Source organism: Diachasma alloeum, unplaced genomic scaffold, assembly GCF_001412515.2.
Source record: "Diachasma alloeum isolate Michigan unplaced genomic scaffold, Dall2.0 Dall_scaffold_00208, whole genome shotgun sequence".
NCBI classification, from domain to species: Eukaryota; Metazoa; Arthropoda; class Insecta; order Hymenoptera; family Braconidae; genus Diachasma; species Diachasma alloeum.
This window is the reverse complement of record NW_021680373.1, coordinates 1,768,723-1,786,649: the sequence shown is the minus strand read 5'-3', so window position 1 is coordinate 1,786,649 and position 17,927 is coordinate 1,768,723. Positions and strand designations below refer to the sequence as shown.

General features: G+C 36.9%; 1 protein-coding gene across 2 annotated transcripts in view; it reads right to left on the bottom strand.

Moving 5' to 3' along the window:
* LOC107036358 (serine/threonine-protein kinase minibrain) overlaps nt 1–17,927 on the bottom strand; it is a 56,913-nt gene that overhangs the window by 19,698 nt on the left and 19,288 nt on the right. For both annotated transcript variants that reach the window (XR_001460782.1, XM_015254291.1), the window contains exon 3: nt 8,613–8,833. Coding sequence is in view for 1 of the 2 variants with exons in the window: in XM_015254291.1 (XP_015109777.1) it covers nt 8,613–8,833 (221 nt within the window). In the remaining variant the exon portion in view is untranslated. The remainder of the gene's footprint in view (nt 1–8,612; nt 8,834–17,927) is intronic.

Below are 17,927 nucleotides of genomic sequence, written 5' to 3'. Positions count from 1 at the left end.
AAATAACACCGGTGAGCCCGGTATAAAGGATTTTTTTCCTCCCTCACCTTTTCTGGATTCTTGTGACCCTTTTCTGGATTCTTTTTTAAGATATCAGGGATTATGACATTTGTAAATGTCTCCGTTGAAAGGTACCAGGGTCGAGTGTAATTATTTCATGATATTCCATTTGAGGATGGAACTTTGGCCATTACCTTCTCGTTGAAATTCATTGATTGAACTACCATTTGTGCTACGGTTATCGAACCTTGCGCTATGATTTTAGGGTTTGGAATTTGAGGAAAAAGTAGAAAAGCAAATGGAAATCATATTTTTTAAGAAAATTTATGGCATTTGTTAGAAATTTTTTTGAGAGTTGAGTAACAGCTGCGTGACAATTTTTAATACTATGAAATTCAAGCTCAAATCGTTCATGAAATGTCTCATTGACCTTAAATATTAACAATTACATCGAAGTAAATTTTCAATACCAACTCTTTCACTCCTACACTTAATTTTCCCCTAAATTGAATTTTCCACTGTCGAATATTCTGCTATTTTCAGCTTCATCAGAACAATAATTAATTTTAATAAATTTTTCATTAGGGGAGAGTGGGGTAAAACGGCCCCTTTTGATTTTTTTCAAAAATGTTAACACCTCATTTAATTATAAATAAAATGGAATAATTTTTTTTTCATTGAAACCATCTTCCCCTTTAGAATGAGCCTAGACTGATCTCAATTAATGAATTTGTTTCTGAGTTATGAGTATCAAAAAAAAAGTCGAAAGAGGCCGTTTTACCCCACTCTCCCTTAAAATTTAGAAATAATCTTCCACCAAAAAATTCAGTTTTGCGTATTTGGTCATTAAAAAATCGAAATTCTTGTGAATTCCGACCGTTTGCTACAATTGAAAAAAATTTATTATTTCAAGGAAAGAATGTGCAAAAACGTATTAATTTTCTTAAAAAAATTGGATTGACGTTAATTAAATCACTGCACCCCCAAACTTCATAATTTCATACATAAAAAGCGCTTGAACATCCTAAACTTGACCTGTCAATATGAGCTGAACGTCAAAGTATGTTATTTTTGGAAAGTTTGACATTCCCGCAAAAAGCGAATAGAATCGAATTAACCCACCAGCCCAATCCCACCTCGTTACATCCATTATTCCGCTCATGTACCGCAGTTACACATTCCCAACCTTTTTTTGCCCCCCCCCCCCCCCCCTCACAACCGGATTTAATTCCATTGCCCCGACGATTTTGTTAAACCAAAAGAAAATTTGTCGATTTTGGTGAACCACACACTGATCACCCTATCGTCTGAAGTCTATTTCCAGGGGATTTGTCGAATCGACAAGTCGAATAGCGGAGATTCGAGCGAATGGAGGAGGGAATCAGAGGTATGGTTAGTTCCCATGTATGCGTGGTGGCGGAGGAAGAGGGTGGAGAGGTTGGGAGAAGAGGGTGGCTACATGTAATATGCCAAGTTGGATTTGAAATGCTGCAAGAGGCGCCAAGAATCGAATTCTCCCCCTCTCGCAAAACCAATAAAATCAGTCTTTCTCACCTTCTTATCCGAAAAAGTGGTTTCTGTACCAGGGAAAACAATGGACAATCCAGAGTTGGAGGAGTTTAGCATATATACGAGTGGTGGAAACTGTCTCGTCTCATTCTCACTGCAGAGCAAACCGCTATAAAGTCACCCCCATACCTCACACACGGCACTCACCATTCCAGTAGCTTCTCAAGGAGTTCGAAAAATCACTACGTCACTTCCAAAGTATCGATACTTTTTCGTCTCATCTCCTACTATTTCGTTTCACTTGGGGAGGGGGGGGGCGGCTTTTTTTACCTCTTATTTTCTTTTATCTTTCATCCTTCCCTCACCTCCCACCCGCCCCTCGAGCGCGTTTTCACTTCCGTCTTATACTGTTTTCCGGTTCTTTGACAAAGTTTTTCTCAAGACTTTTTTGTATGAAAATTGCAGGTTTTTGAGACGATAACTTTCATTTAAAAGGAATTGGAAAGAAAAGGTGGCAGCGGGGAGGGGGATTTTGTTCGGTGGTGAAAAATTACTTTGCTCATTTTGTACTGCGCGCGGTGGATATTTTATTGAATGATTTTTCAGGATGAAAATATACGGACATTTTAGGTGAATGAATTTTTATGAATTTCAAGATTTTTTGGTTGAAATTGAAGGAGTTTCTACCAGTGGGTAATCGCAGAAAGTACTGATTCATGTTTCAGTCTTCAATTTTGAAGTCTTCTAGTTCATGAAATCTCTTATTCAACTTTGGAAATTCAAGATAATTGGGATCGTCATGCAAGAGGATCATTCATATTTTAACGACGACTAGAATTGTCAAACTCATTGTGGAAATTAAACATCACATTAAACTGAAGTTTCAAAGAATTGAAAATTGTGAAGAATGGTTGCCTGAATTTTCACAACTTTTAATAATTTTTATTGGCACGTGGTTATGAACATGGCAATGAATGATGTTATTGGCAATGTTATTGAATACTCCAGAATTCGAAAGAGAAAATTTATAGGAATTTCATGTGAACGAGTCATTATAAATTTCAAGATTTCTCACTTGAAATTTCACTGAAATTTTCTAGTTTATGAAATCTCTTATTTATCTTTGAAAATTCAAGAAAATTGGGATCTCCATGTAAGGAGATCATTGATAGTTAAACGACAGCTAGAATTCTCAAACTCATTGTGAAAATTAAACATCACATTAAATAGAATTTTCAAAAAATTGAAAATGGCGAAGAATAGTTGCTTGAAGTTTCAAACTTCAAATAATTAAAAATTCTGAAAATGTCAATTTCATTGAATACTTCAGAATTTGACAGATTTTTCATAAAATTTCGGAAAATTCTTTTTTTTTGAAGTTCACTCAAAAATTTCAAATTTCTGAACAGCATTGAAATGACGAATCCTCGATAAATTTGAATTTTCAATGAAATCATGAATATTCATTCCCGAATTACGATGAATTTTGAATTAATTGAAACTTCAAGAACATATTTACCGAAATTTTTCTGATTCCAATGAATTTTGGGAATAACTGACTCAAAATTTACAGTTCCCATTGATTATTCCCTAAAATTGTGAATTTTCAGTGACGAAATTCCTAGAATTTTTTTTTTAGTGTATACGAAAACCTCCCGTGAATGAATTTCCAAAACATAACAAGTTTCGCCATTCACCCCTTGAAATTTCAGTAGTAATGTTCCAGCTGCGGCGGTAACGAACGAAGTACTGACTAATAATTTCGATTATTTGTGGGATCGGACCCAACTGGGATGAGAGGGCATTCATGAATGAAGGGACTATGAGACTCGCATGGCACCTGACCAAGCTCCATGGACAACTGGAGGATTCCCCGACGTCGAATGTTGGCTGTTTCATACCAATCCCCATCCTAGGAATGCATCCGCCGCAAGCCTCCAATACCGTTTGGATCACGCACATTTTTTCCCACCCTCCAGCCGTATGAAGCCTCATCAATTATTTCCTCCCCCTCATTGACTTTTAATTTTTATTTTTCATCTCTGACTACATTGAGATTTCACAACGTGAGTTTTTCCCGAGCGCAGTCCTGTATTTGAAAAATAAAGGAAACGAGAGAAACGAGAAATCCTAGAGTCCGGCTGGGGTGTAGAGGGCGGGGGAGGGAGAGGGGGAGGGGAGGAGAAGGAGAGAAAAGAGGAAGGGAGTTACCTAGTGTGTGCACTTGAGGAAAGAAATGAGAAAACGGTTTTCGCGTGCCTCGGAGGCAAAGAATAATGGCTGTACCGACGATACGATATCTCGGGATCTTTCTCTCTTCGTCTGTCTCTTCGTTGGAAGAAACCTTCGGGATATCCCAAGTCGTTTAATCGCGACGCAGTTATCGTTACGATTCAGACTCGACTCGGGGTCCTTACCCCTGTCTCTTCGGCGGGACGAGACCGCGATGGCCGGCAAGAAATGGAGATAAATAAGAGGGGAATGAGGGAAAACATCTGGTTTCGATTATTGAAACAATCTTTGAGGGAATTCATTACATCGTAAGATGATATTTTAGATAGTAATTAATGCAAGTTATTCTCTTCCACTTATATTTTCCCCGGGAAATTTCCGGAGTGGAGAATATTGGGTGGACGAGAAATTGACAGAAATTAACGAGAAATTAGAATGCCTTTTTTAGGAGGAAGTATGAGTGCAACCGCGAGGTGGACATAAGTAGGAGTGGGATGGGGAAAAAATGTGAGGAAAATGCTTTCGAATGCTGGACTGGTCAAGTGAATGCAGTGGTAAAGGGTAACTAGTCAACTTGGCGCTCAATTGACTGCTCAAGAAATATCAGGGGATCTGTGAGGAATAGCAAAATTTAGTGGGTGATTTTTTTTTGTAAATATTGCTTGAGAATTCAAGTGGAAGCCGAATCGAGTCGGTACTTTCTATATCATTTGGCTAATGAAATGATTCTATAGAGAAATGGCAAGACATTTTTTTTAGATGAGGACATTCTGGGGAAAAAATGATTTTGAGCTGATGGGTTATGAAAATTTTTTGTGCAGAATTTCCTCATCTGAAAAAATTTCTCCTGACATAATTCCGAATGCGGTGAATTTTGTGAAATTTTGTACAACATAGTTTCTGCAATATTCAACTCTAAAAAATGGAAATTTCGTGAAAGCATTCCTTATTTTATTGAAATTAATTAACAGATAATTTCTTTTTGATTCAAACATTTCTGACAATCTGACATTTGGGATACACTTTTTGGAAATTTTTATCGAATTCAGTTACCATTGAAATTTCAAGGAATTTCGTAATTGAAAATTTAGAATTTCGTGGAAAAATGAAAGAAAACTGTAAATTTCAGATCCATTTTTCCTGGAAAATTAATAGAAAACCATAAAATTCCGGTAAATATATTCTTGAATTTGAAGGACAGTGACACTGAATGCGATTTAGGGGAAAAAACTCATGAAATTAAAGATCTCGGAGAATTCACTGCGAATTCAATGTAATTTGGCACTGATTGTTCATATTAGAATGGAAATTCAAATAAATTAAGGAATTCTCGTCTTTATGCTGCTTAAAATTCTGGAATTTTACGGACTTTCCAGTGAAACCTGAAATTTCATGATTTTTTCCCCCGAAAATTAGTAGTCAACTGTCCATAAAATTTCATTTTTTTTTCTAACAATGAACTTATGAGAATGCAATAAATTAATTTTGTTTAGAATGTTTTCCGGAAATCCATAGGGACTAAAATTTGGGTCCGATTGTCTTGGTATATAACCGTAAGAATTTTCGTTTAAGATACTTTCCCCTTGGCATTACGTATTCAACTGGTTGAATTTAATTTTTACAGGGAAAAAATTGGTGTAAGTGAAATTGTGGGAGAAATGCAGCGTTGTATCACTGGTTTTCGTCGTCGCGGATAATTTAGTTCGCGTGACGCCCTCACCACTGTGCCAGTAGTCTGGTACGTGTGTCGCTTATTCGTCGGGTGGCGCCAATCCGACCTCCCCTCTCGCCATCATAACTTCCCGACTATATTTCTTTCTCACTCGGTTCAACCACTACCCTCCTGCCATCGTACCACCATTATTCCCCCATGATCTGACCAATCTGGTATCTTCACGATAATAAACAATATTAATATCCGACTCCTTCGAGTGGGAGTTGATTGAATTTCTGGGGAAAACTAATAACCGAATGAATAATAAATTTTCGCGAAAAAACTACAAATGATTTCTCTCCATCTTTTTCTCTGTAGGGCATTCCCCATTTTTAACTAGCGAATAAAAAATATGGAGGACTCATAAAGTTTAATTAAAAAATAGTAATGGAATTATGTTGACGGGAATTTGGTTCTACTCAGATTCTACTTGACCTGTCGATGAATTTTATTCGAATAATCTGAATTCAAATAATCTAAATGAATAAAAATATTGAAATATCGTGTGATAAGCGATATTAATGTCCAACTCCTTCGAGTGAGAGTTGATTGAATTTCTGGGGAAAACTAATACCCGAATGAATAATAAATTTTCGCGAAAAAACCACAAATGATTTCTCTCCATCTTTTTCTCTGTAGGGCATTCCCCATTTTTAACTAGCGAATAAAAAATATGGAGGACTCATAAAGTTTAATTAAAAAATAGTAATGGAATTATGTTGACGGGAATTTGGTTCTACTCAGATTCTACTTGACCTGTCGATGAATTTTATTCGAATAATCTGAATTCAAATAATCTAAATGAATAAAAATATTGGAATATCGTGTGATAAGCGATATTAATGTCCAACTTTTTCGAGTGAGAGTTGATTGAATTTCTGGGGAAAACTAATAACCGAATGAATAATAAATTTTCACGGAAAAGCTAGAAAGGATTTATCGTCATCCATAGATCTCCATTTTTAACAAATAAATGGAAAATATCGAGAACTCATAAAATCTAATAAAAAAATAAGAATAGAGTTATGTTAGCTGGACACGTGAAATTTGATTCTATTCAAATTTTACTTTTCCTGCTGATGAATTTCATTGAAATAATCTAAAGCCAATTTTTCCGTGATTAATTAATGAATGAAAATATGAAATACTTTGTGTAATAAACAATATTAATGTCCCACTCCTTCGAGTCTAGAGTTGATTGAATTTCCGTAGAAGACGAATAGCCCAAAGAATAATAAATTTTCCCGAAAAAGCCACAAACGATTTTCCTCCACCTATACCTCATCGATTTGATCGAGTGGAAATACCCAGAAACGCATGATTCACTGGCCTCTCTCAGTTATTCACATTTTTATTGCTCATTGTTCCCGAGTTTAACATGAGTCAACTGAAACCCACGTTCAAATTACATTTTTTCCCCATTTTCGCTGAATGAAAATGAGACTCAGACATTGGAGCGAAGCGTTAAGGTGAATAAAATGCAAAAATATGTTCTTTTTATTCTTCTCCTCATACTGAGAAGTCCCCTGTTATGACAATTCGAGTGTTCTGCTGTCGTTGGCGCGTGGAGATGTTGAAAAAAAAATCATTTCGGGGATGTCTGGAGGTGCTGGACATTCGAGAACGAGCATAACGACTCAACGGATGAGCGAACTCAAGCACAGAAGAGTCGTGCGCCAACAAGTCACCCCACAGGTTTTTTTTTAACACTCTCTCACCCCCTACATATACTTCAGCAGCCCACCCACGTCTCCCCAGGGCCATTGGCATGACGAGCCGTTTAACCACAAAAAAAAAAAGGGAATGACAACCCTCAAGCACTGGGGGATGTGTTTCATCGTGTGCACACGATTACCGAAATTTTGTGAGGATTGTGAATGAGGATTGAGTACATTTAATCGGGTTTTCCTCATCCAATATAGGAATGTTTGAGGGAAACCAAAGAAGTTTACACGGAGAGAAATATTTAGTAAAAATTACGGACCTCACAGTTCGCTCACCGATTACGGAATCGACTCAGAAAATTTAAGTGATGGTATAGTAATTTTTCACAGGAGATTCAGGTAAAAATTACGGAATGCTCTGGAAAAATTCCGTGATAATTCCGTAAAATATCCTATCAACCACATTGCGCTCCGGAATTATGGAAAAGATACGTAATTTTTGTTGAATATTTCTCTGCGCGTAATGAAAATTTAGTAAAAGTATGGAGAAGTCATGAAATAATGAATAAAAATAGTTCATTGGATAATCCTTCAATAATCAATGAACTCACGTTTTGTATTATCCACAATTATAGGGGAGGACGGGGTAAAATGGAATAGAAAATAGAATAGTCTCGTCATCTCATTTTACCCCGTTCACTCCTACAGAATAAATTCTTATTTTCAGTAAAAATCTCTAAATTTCAGAACTCTCGTAATAAATAGATCCTAATGAGAAAAAAAGAGATTGAAGATCCAAAGAGAAAGTTGATAATTCTCAGCAATTATTGCTCAAACCGAGGTTAACTGTGCTCAGTTTAACCGACATTTTCGATTACTTTGTGGAAATGTTGTTTCTTGAATTCAGAACGTCTTCAGTTGACATTATTCACTTGTGTTTCGAGTATTATTTCGGTTTTCCTGACCCAAAATATAAATTTTTGAGTTAAATAAAAGAAGTTTAATGAAAATTTAGTAAAAAGAGGATAAGTCAGCGGTAAAAATTATAGAGAAATCATGAAATGATTAAAAAATAAATAAATTCACTGATGTTTCGAGTATTGTTAGGTAATTCTCGTCTTCCTGTTGCTAAAAAATTTGGGAATTCTAGTTCATTTTCAGTAAAATTTAAAATTTTACTGAAATTTTACTGTCCATGAGGATTGTGAAATGTTTGAGTAAATTTCATCAGTTTTCCTGACCCAAAATATAATTTTTTGAGTTAAACTAAAGAAGTTTAATGAGAATTTAGTAAAAAGGGGATAGTGAGCAGTAAAAATGATAGAGAAATCATGAAATGATGAAAAAACAAATTAATTCACTCATGTTTCGAGTGTTATTGGGGAATTCTCGTCCCCCTGCTGCTAAAAAATTTGGGAATTCTATTTGCATGTCCCGTGAATCGCTCGACGGTTCATCCACGAAACTTCAAGACTAGTGAAATGTTTTCTCACCTCGTTGATGTGCTTGTAGGTCTTTATGAGGTCAACACTGAGCTTTCGTAGGGGAGCAGTCGCTGGATCCCGAAACCTGTGGGGTATCCTCGCCTGCATAGCGTGAATATCCGCTGGGGTTTCCTGGGGTACACCCCCAGCACCTGTACCACATACTGCTGGCTCCTCGGCTACAAGACGTCCGTACAATGGTGCACCACCGGTACCCGTTCTCCCACTCACTGAAAACACATTTCATTTAATTTTCAGGAATTTATTCAGGAATTCATTCTGCGATTTTGTCATCAATTTTCAGTGACATCGTCACCAATTTTTAGAATAATGTCACTGATTTTCAGGCACTCATCTCTAATTGTTGATTGATGTGTCACTAATTTTCAGGCATTTATCCTCAATTTTAGGAATTCGCGATTGTGAAATTCAGAAACCATCACTTATTTTCAGAATAATTTCACTGATTTTCAGGAATCCGTCACCAAATTTTACTGATAAAAATCACTGATAATCAGGATCCTTCTAGCCGGAGTCCAGTATCACCAATAATTATTGATAAATCCCTAAAAATTAATGACATGTCCCTGAAAATCAAAACTTTTTTTTCTGTGTGGTAGATGAAGTAAAATAGGTATTCTTGAATCGTCAATATCTCGTAACCGAACGAAGCAATTTTGACGAGTCAAAATTCATTTTGAAGAAACTAAAAAAATCTTCAAAATGAAAAAAAAAATGTTGATTTTCACTCTGCAGATCCCAAGTTATTGCCGACTAAAAATGCTCCATTCTACCCTGAAATAAAACCAAAATAGCTGCACTGCGTCTCATTACTTTTCTCCCCGAATCCGATGTTTTATGATAATTCTGTTATTCTCCAGAACTTAATGAATCGCAAAGCATTAATTTTTGGCGTAAAATTCCCGAGATGTGTTTATATTTTTAATCTTCCCCCTCAATTCAATAAATCTGGAAAAAAAAACAGCTGAACAAAATTCCCCCTTTTTCGGGTGATAAAAAGAAATTTACGAGATTTTGTAAAAAAAAAAAACACGAGGGGTATAACGACCTGTCGGTTGGCATCGTGCGTCTCGACCACTGCCGACTCAAATACACTCGACTATTCGGTATATAATGAAATCCTAGTTGAGTTTCCACCGCAGTCGTTAATTTGACGTATGCGTTTGTCGTCCGAGGGCAACAACGAGAAACGAGAGTGGGGGAGGGCTTGGCACTCGCTAACGCATTATCGTTATTATAACGACCCTGTTTGGTGGCTTAAGTTCTCCCTCCAACCGTCCAACTTCTCGCCCTCTTCACCAGTACAAAAAAAACGAATTAAATTAATAAATAATTTAGGTGCTCTCGTCTTCAAAAAAATAAAAAATAAAATAGAAAAACAAATGGGGAGATAAAAATTCTGGATTGTCAGGACTATAAATTGATAAACACTTCGCTTGTTCTCATCTCAAGGAAAATATAATGATTCTGAGAAAAGGAAAATTGAGGAAGATTGTAAAATCACTCGCTCTTTTACTTGAACTCAATTTTGTATTATGCAATCTTGTTATGTACTGCGACTGTGTCGCCAGAATGCATTATAATAAATAAATTATAATTTTATGATTTGCATTTAAAAGATTGAAAGTTGAAAATAAATTTCAATTGGTATTGCAATTTTAGAAAATGTTTTAATAATTAGGGAAATTGAATAAGAAAATGGACAGCACGAATTGAAATTATTGAATAATTGAAAAGTCATTGAAAAAATCAAAATCAAAAGTAAATGATATAAAATGAAAAAAGTCGGTGAAGGATAATTGCGTCGTTTATAGTAAATTTCTCATCCTTTTACTTGAATTTACGGGCCAATTCTAGCTTATGTAACCCGTTATATACTGTAACTATGTCGCAGAAGTGCATTATAATAAATAAATAATGGTTGCATCACCCGAGTCAACAAAATTAAAAATTAAAAATAAATTTAGATTTGTAATACAATTTTTGGGTTTCTAATCAATTGTTTCAATAATAATTAGTGAAATCAAATAGGACAAAAGGCAGCTAGGGAGATGTGGACAGATGTTGAAATTATTGAACAACTTAAATATCATATAGAATTGAAAATTAAAAGTAAATAATGTAAAAGGTAAAAAAACGGAAAAGAAAGAGATTGAAATTTCCAATTTTTTTAATTGCGTCATTTACTGTAAATCTCCTACTCTTTTTTTATTTGAACGTGCGGGCCAATTCTATTCTATGCAATCTCCTTATGTTCTGCTACTAGGCCACAAGAATATATTACAAAAAATAAATAGTAATCGTGTCATCCAAATCAGCAAAATAGAAAATTAACAATGCATTTAGATTTATAATTCAATTTTTTGTTTCTTGATGATTTTTTTCAATAATTAATTAAATTGAATAAGCACATGGGCAGCGAGGAAGACCTAGATGTATCCTAAGGTATAAAAATTATTAAACAATGTCAATATTATTAAAAAAACAAAAAATCAAATCAGTAGCGAAGTGGTAAAGCGGTTCAAGTCGACTCATCTCCCAGTTGAGTTTTTGAAGAATATTTCCGGATCTAATAGAAATATCGAAATTTTCGTAATCACATTTGTTGTAGCTCTCAATCAGCTCTACAAAAAAGGTCATAACAAAAATTGTGCTACCTTCTTTAGATTCCAAGATATTCATTGAAAACTGGCCAATAGTCAAAATTGACTAGTACTGTTTACCACTTCGCTACTGAAGTGATATAAAAGGGAAAAATTCAGGAAAAGAAGGACATGAAAATTCTAAATCGTCAGTGGCATTGACTAGGAAAATGTGCGAACAGTCAAGCATGTGGGTGGCCCGATGGAGGGGAGGAGGGGGGACTCTCGTGCGTTCCACGAGTCTCCAGTGTTGTAAATGTGGGTCAGGGCGCGGTTGAATGAAAAAAAAAAATATATCATTCATTAACACGCTCGGACAGGGGCTCTCACAGTCTCCTCTGACAGACCCGAGACGTTTTTTTCCCTCATTCTAAAAAACCTCCACTGTTTACACCTTGCGTAGAGCGTCGTCGTTCCACTTGAACGTCTCAGTCGTGTGCCCCCATTTGCATATTCCCGTTGGTAATGAGAGGTAGGGGAGCGGGTAGGGGGAGGGGGGAGAGGGGGAGGGGGTGCGTTACACTGTGCCCCGAGAAGAGGGAACTAAAAGCGAATCGATTGACTCAAGAAAGTACCCGAGGCTCGTACGAGTGCAAGTGCCGAGATAAGGCCGAGAGTGCAGGGGGAGGAAACCGCTTGGCAACTCCTTCGGGCCACTGAAGCTACCCCATGTCCTCCTGCATCGCACCCCCTCATCATTTCCCTCCTATTTCACATAAATAACGCGCTCAAAAAGTTTGAGAATATCCATGTGTCTTTTGGCTTTTTACGGGGGACATTATTCAGATTTTGAGATTTTTAGTCAGAAAATTTGTCGATGAAATTGTGTGAGGGCATTTTAAAAAATGAATGGGTAATTACATACATTGTGAATAACTGTTGGAAATTGTTTGAAGCTCGGAGTAGACTACACTGTTAAAAATTTTCGTCTGAATTTTTCGTGCCAAATCCCGGAAATTTTTGTCGTATTGAATTGTTGGCAGAACTGAATCATTTCGAGGGGACAATTTTTTTTGCGAAAAAAATATTTTTTCCTCGTCAATGGATTTTTTCTGTGGTCTAAACCTCTGGAGTTCTATGAGATCAAATGATTGTCGTACAATAAATTATATTTTTTTCTGTCCACAGCTCGAATTCTTCTAGGAATATTTCTGATGATCACGACAAAAATTTAATTTTCGTGAAAGAAAATTTTCCCGCAGAGGTAATTTATTCTTTCACTGTAACTTGTGCTTTTTGGGCTCAAACAGGTCTAGTTTGAAAATATTTTTCTTCTCTAATGTAGTTAAAAAGAAATTAAATAATAATTAAATTACATAATTTTTAATTTTCAATTCTTAATTTTTGTCATTTATTCTATTTATTCTATCGAAAAGCAAGGATAGGAGTCGAATTGATGGGTATTCTTCTATTATTCGAAAAGATATTTGATAGGGTTCTTCGTCGGTAGGGCTGTAAAAGGTTCAGTTTTACAATTGCCAAAAATATATAAATTAAGAATAAGAATAAATCGAAATAACTTAATCTAATCCTGAAGACGGAAAAGGCGAAAAAAATAAAATAAAATAATATAGCATAAACTAATTTAGCGACAGGTGCAAAGCGCCCGTTCTCTAGTAATTAAATAATTAAATAATTGCGCAAGGTTCATTAAACTCGCTCTTCCATTCGAAAATTAAATTTTTTCCCGTCATAAAACTCCAAGTTTTTCTGCAAAACTCTGGATTAAAATAATTATGAAAATGAAGGGAATAAATTTTTCTCTCAGTAAAAAAAACAAGAATATTTTGAGTGCTCGCGGTTTCGCATAAACCTCCGCAACGATTTTTTGCTCTCCACGCGTGAAGGAGGAAAATAATTTCATACAAGAGTTTCCAGCGGGGGGTTGAGGTAAAAGAGTTAAATCGCGTGTCATCCCCGTCGAAGGGTGGACGGGGGGCTATGACGGTTGAGAACCCTCGGGGCGAGGTCACGAAATGCTGACACAGGCCGTGCGATAGCCAGCACGCATTCCGCTTCATTCATGTTTCTTGATCTACGCCCCCTCCCATCCCTCCCACATGATTCTCCCTTTCGCCAAGTGGGTGAGGGACCCCCCCTGCCATGTAAAATTACCGTGCGATGACCAGAAGGGTTGCCAGACCCTTTTTTCAGGTTTTTTTTTCGAGGCGTCTCTTCAACCCCAAAGTGAATCTACATACGCGATTAATCGTCAATTACCCTCAATCAAAATTCCTGGGAGATGGAGGAAAGTGGGGGTAATTGGGAGAAACGAGGAGATTTGAGGTTTTAGATGTTTGGCGGTGGAAAAAAAATCTGAAATTGAACAACATCGGTTGTAACTTCAATACTGTTAGAAAATTGCGTACGTTCACGTGAAAAGGGCCCGCTTTGTCGCATTTATTTTGCGAAATATTCACGTTTTTGTTTTCAAACCTTCCATTTAAACCAATGTTAAACTGATTTTTTGATCTTCTATACTGACGTCATTTTTTATACTATCTATCGTGTTAATTGTGGGCTCAAAATGTGAGGAATCTCACTAAGATTATCGGAATATACGTAGCTCCGAACCGACAAAGTGGGCCCTTTTCATGTAGATGCCCACATTTACTCTTGAAATTTCAGGTGAAAAAGCTTGAAATTTTTAACAACGACAAAGTTACGTGAAATTTCTGTTTATTTCTTCATTGACGGATCAGTTAATTTCTTGAATATTCACGTAAATCTGGATTTTCAAGTCCATTCGGCACTGAAAAATCTTGAAAATTTTGAAAATTCAGGCAACAACTTTTCTGAATTCTCAATCTATCCAAAATTAAATTGTATGTGTATGTAAATCTGCTCTCAAATTTTAAAATTATTGAAGATTCACCCCAGTTTGGTACTAAATATTCCTGCATTGATTGAAAATTTACGAAAACCGAGGAATTTTCCTCCTCCCGCTGCTCAAAAATCGGGAATTCCATTAATTTCCCAGTAAAAATTGAAATGTTATGATTTTTCCCCTTAAAATTACTCTCAAACTGTCCATGAAAATTCAATTTTCATCATAGCAGCGTGAAACATTGCGAATGGTGGACCAGAAAAAGCAGGACAATAAGAAAAATCTTATTCTTGTTCTCGAGAATGAAATTTTTTTTTTCTTTGTGCAATGTTTGAGGTTTGGACTTTCACCCTTATTTATCATTGAGTGTCGCTTAAATCCTGGGGAAATACGATGAGACTCTGAGGACATGCTCCAATTAGTGAATGTATAGCATTACCCCCCATGCCCCCCCCCCTCCCTCCCAGACTCTTTGACAAAGTGACATTCCATCGTTTGGTGGAACACACGCAGCTCTCTTTATCCAACACTGACGGCTTCAATTACACCAAGAGCAGCCCCCGTGTATCGACACGCAAACTGTGTGCATTGCAAATAAATAATAGTCTCGGCTTTCATTCAACGATTGTTTTCTCCTCTGTTGTCGTTCGGAGGAACACGAAAAAAAACATAATAAATCGTTTTATTAAAATGGATATGGAATAATTTGGGGTGATCGGATGTGCATTCCGTGGCTATGGACGTAATACATGTGTCACTGGGTTCATAATTGGCTCTTGGGATACTGTTATTACTCCCGGCCCACGTCCGGATATAGCGAGCGCTTCCCACACGGTGAAACGAGAAAAAATTGGAATTGCTGAAATTTGGGGGAAAAGAGATTCTTTTTGTGGTGATACGATGAGTTTGGAATTTTTAACATCTTTCAGGGGAACAGGGTGAATGCAGTTAACCCCATTTTTGCAGTTTTTCAGAACTTTTTTGTTTAAAAAAAACTGCGGTTGTTTTTTGTTTGCATTAGAGATGCAATTTTTTATCGGATATTTTGCAGTTATTCTATTATTTGGAATTAAAAATCTTTGATTTTTCGGTGTGAAACCGTCTGTGGAAAAATTCGAGAGTGTATTTTTTAAGGAAAATTATACAAAATTGCAATTTCTAGCGATTACGGTTTTTGTTCAAGGATAATTTATAACGCAGAGAAAGAAGTTACAGTTTTTAGGAGCATTGACAGTTATTTTATGTAAGAAGGGATTTTTCCCCTGAAATCTAGAGGAGAAATGCCTAAAATTGAGTAAAATTATCTGAAAAATAATCATGAATCGCGAAAAACTAAAAAAATTTCACTCTCAAATTTTTTCATCTTCACAATTCAGCCAAAACATTATTCATTTAAGAGAAAATTCATTCACAAAATTAATTTTTCCCTTAAATTTGAAGAAAAAAATCGCCAAAGTTGAAATTCACTGAAAATGAGTCATAAATCCCTAGAAAAAATAATAATTCTTTTATTATTTATAATTTTTCATGTTCCATTCCTACTGCCGTTACGCTTTTATAGGCGCCCCATTTCGTCAGCCTATAATGCCTCACCGGCTCTTCTGTTCATTCTCCTAATGATATTTTACTTTAAAAAAATTTTATCTTTCTTTTCGTAGCCCTAACTATAATTTTTCCATCTTCAAAATTTCGCCAAAAATCAATGTCATGCAAAAAAAGCCTCCTGAATGTTTAAACATTATTGATAAGAAGGGAACGTAAAAAAATAGTTTCTCCCCCAATCTCACGTGGAAAACTCTAATTACTCCAAAATATCTTCAAAATTTTTCCGCGCAATTCAACTGCCACATTTAACAACGGAAATTCCCAAACGCACACGGAGAGAAATTTCTTAGAAAAATTATAGTGCTAGCAGGGTAAAAGAGGCGCAAAGTGACGGCCAGAGAAAAATTCCAGTGCTGGAACTGGAAATTTTATTTAAGAGAACGTGAATTTTTCCCCGTATTTCTGTGAAAATTTCACAGAAACCCCAGAAATTTTACCAGAAATCATGACAAATTTTACCTTAATAACAGCACTAGAATTTTTCACAACCGGTGAATTGTGATTTTTTTCAGTACTCATACTAGAATTTTCCTAGAAAGTTTCTCTCCGTGCACATAACAAAAAAATCCCCAAGCACAAAGAAATAACCAAAAATACAACTCCCCAACTTCGCCTGATTAATCATTCAATCAACAAAATACGAGTGCGAGTGAATGTCCGAGTGGTGCCAGCCCAGCGAAAAAAAGATACCGCGACATTCTTACCCAATGACGAGGGGCTAGAGGCATACGATTTCGTGTCAAACTGCATGGTTGCGGTGGCATTAAAAATAAAAAATAAGCAAAGAAAAATCTACAAATAAACTACCACTCGAGCGTGCTCAATGAAATTTGCGCTCGAGTGAAAGCAACTTCATATTCACTTGCTTATGCAAATATTATTTCGGCCATTGCCAGTGACGCGAATTATTTTTATATGCCACTGACAATGCGCCCCACGAGAATACCTCTAAAAAAAACCTAAAATAACGAAAGAAAAAAAAATATGAGAGGAAAATGTAAATAAAAACAATGTAAATGAGATGCATAAAGCTTATGGGTGTAACTCGTTTCTGTTTAATTGGCGTCGGGTAAACACCGCCAGCGGCTGCTACAAAGTGAGATTTATTCGATAGACTACTCCCCGTGTGCTCAAGACCCTCCCCCCCCCATACAAAGTTAAAGGGATCTTCTTCGTCAATGGTCCTTGAAAATTGATTTTTAAAAAATATGTAAAAACGCTCCCAAAAAAACCCAAAAAATTCCCAGCCCCTAAAAATAACCCATCAAACCGACTAATACGTCCAGAGCGCCCGCAGAAGGGGTGTTGGGACTTAAAAAAGCCCCAATCATTGCCTATTCCGTAAATTTTCGAAGATGTTAAAGTAGGCATCGACGAGGCAAACTAGATTCTCGCGCTGCGAACCGTAGCTGACTCGTTCTCTCTGGGTCCTCTCTTCCTCCTTCCTTCCTTCCTTCCTTTTTCGTCGGACGCCTCGCCCCCTCGCCCCTCTCCCAAAACCCCCTCCCCCCCTCCTGCGGCGCGCGTGCGGAGTCGATGGGACTCCCAAGCGGACAACGGTTGTTGCTATGCTAGCTATACACAAACCCCACACCGACGTGCTTTCATTTACCATATATATGCATATAAATACATCCTACGTGTCTGTCAAAACGAATTGATACTATTTTTCATGCATCAATCCCCCCCCCCGACGAAACACCATAAATAGAGTTAATTGAAAGTGTTTTGTTGGTGTTGAGAAACAGCTGATTGCAAGTGGGTGCATATTACCCCACATATCGTGTTGACGAGAGCTGGGACAAAAGTAATTTATGAAAAAAGGAATTGCAGGGGAGAAAAAAATCAAGAGGAGTGCAAGTAAAAGAGGGGGCGATGGGGGGCGGGGGGAATTGACAGTGAGCCATTGTCATTCCAAGTTGGCTATGAGAGACTGAGATCCTGCAGGACGTTGGCCCTCTGCTGCATATATATTCCCGTATACCTCGTACAGATATAAAGGGGAGGAAATGTGTGGAGGACGAGGGAAGGTAGGAGTATTCGTTGGCGCGCGCGAGCGAATTCAGGGAAAGAGGGGCGGAGGGGGGGGGGAAATGAGGTGCCGGCATAGCAACAGAAAGACCGCGTTCGAGTACAGGAACAACCGAACTGGCCTCTCTGGTGGATGCTACTGGGTCTCTCTCTCTCTCTCTCTCTCTCTCTCTCTCTCTCTCTCTCTCTCTCTCTCTC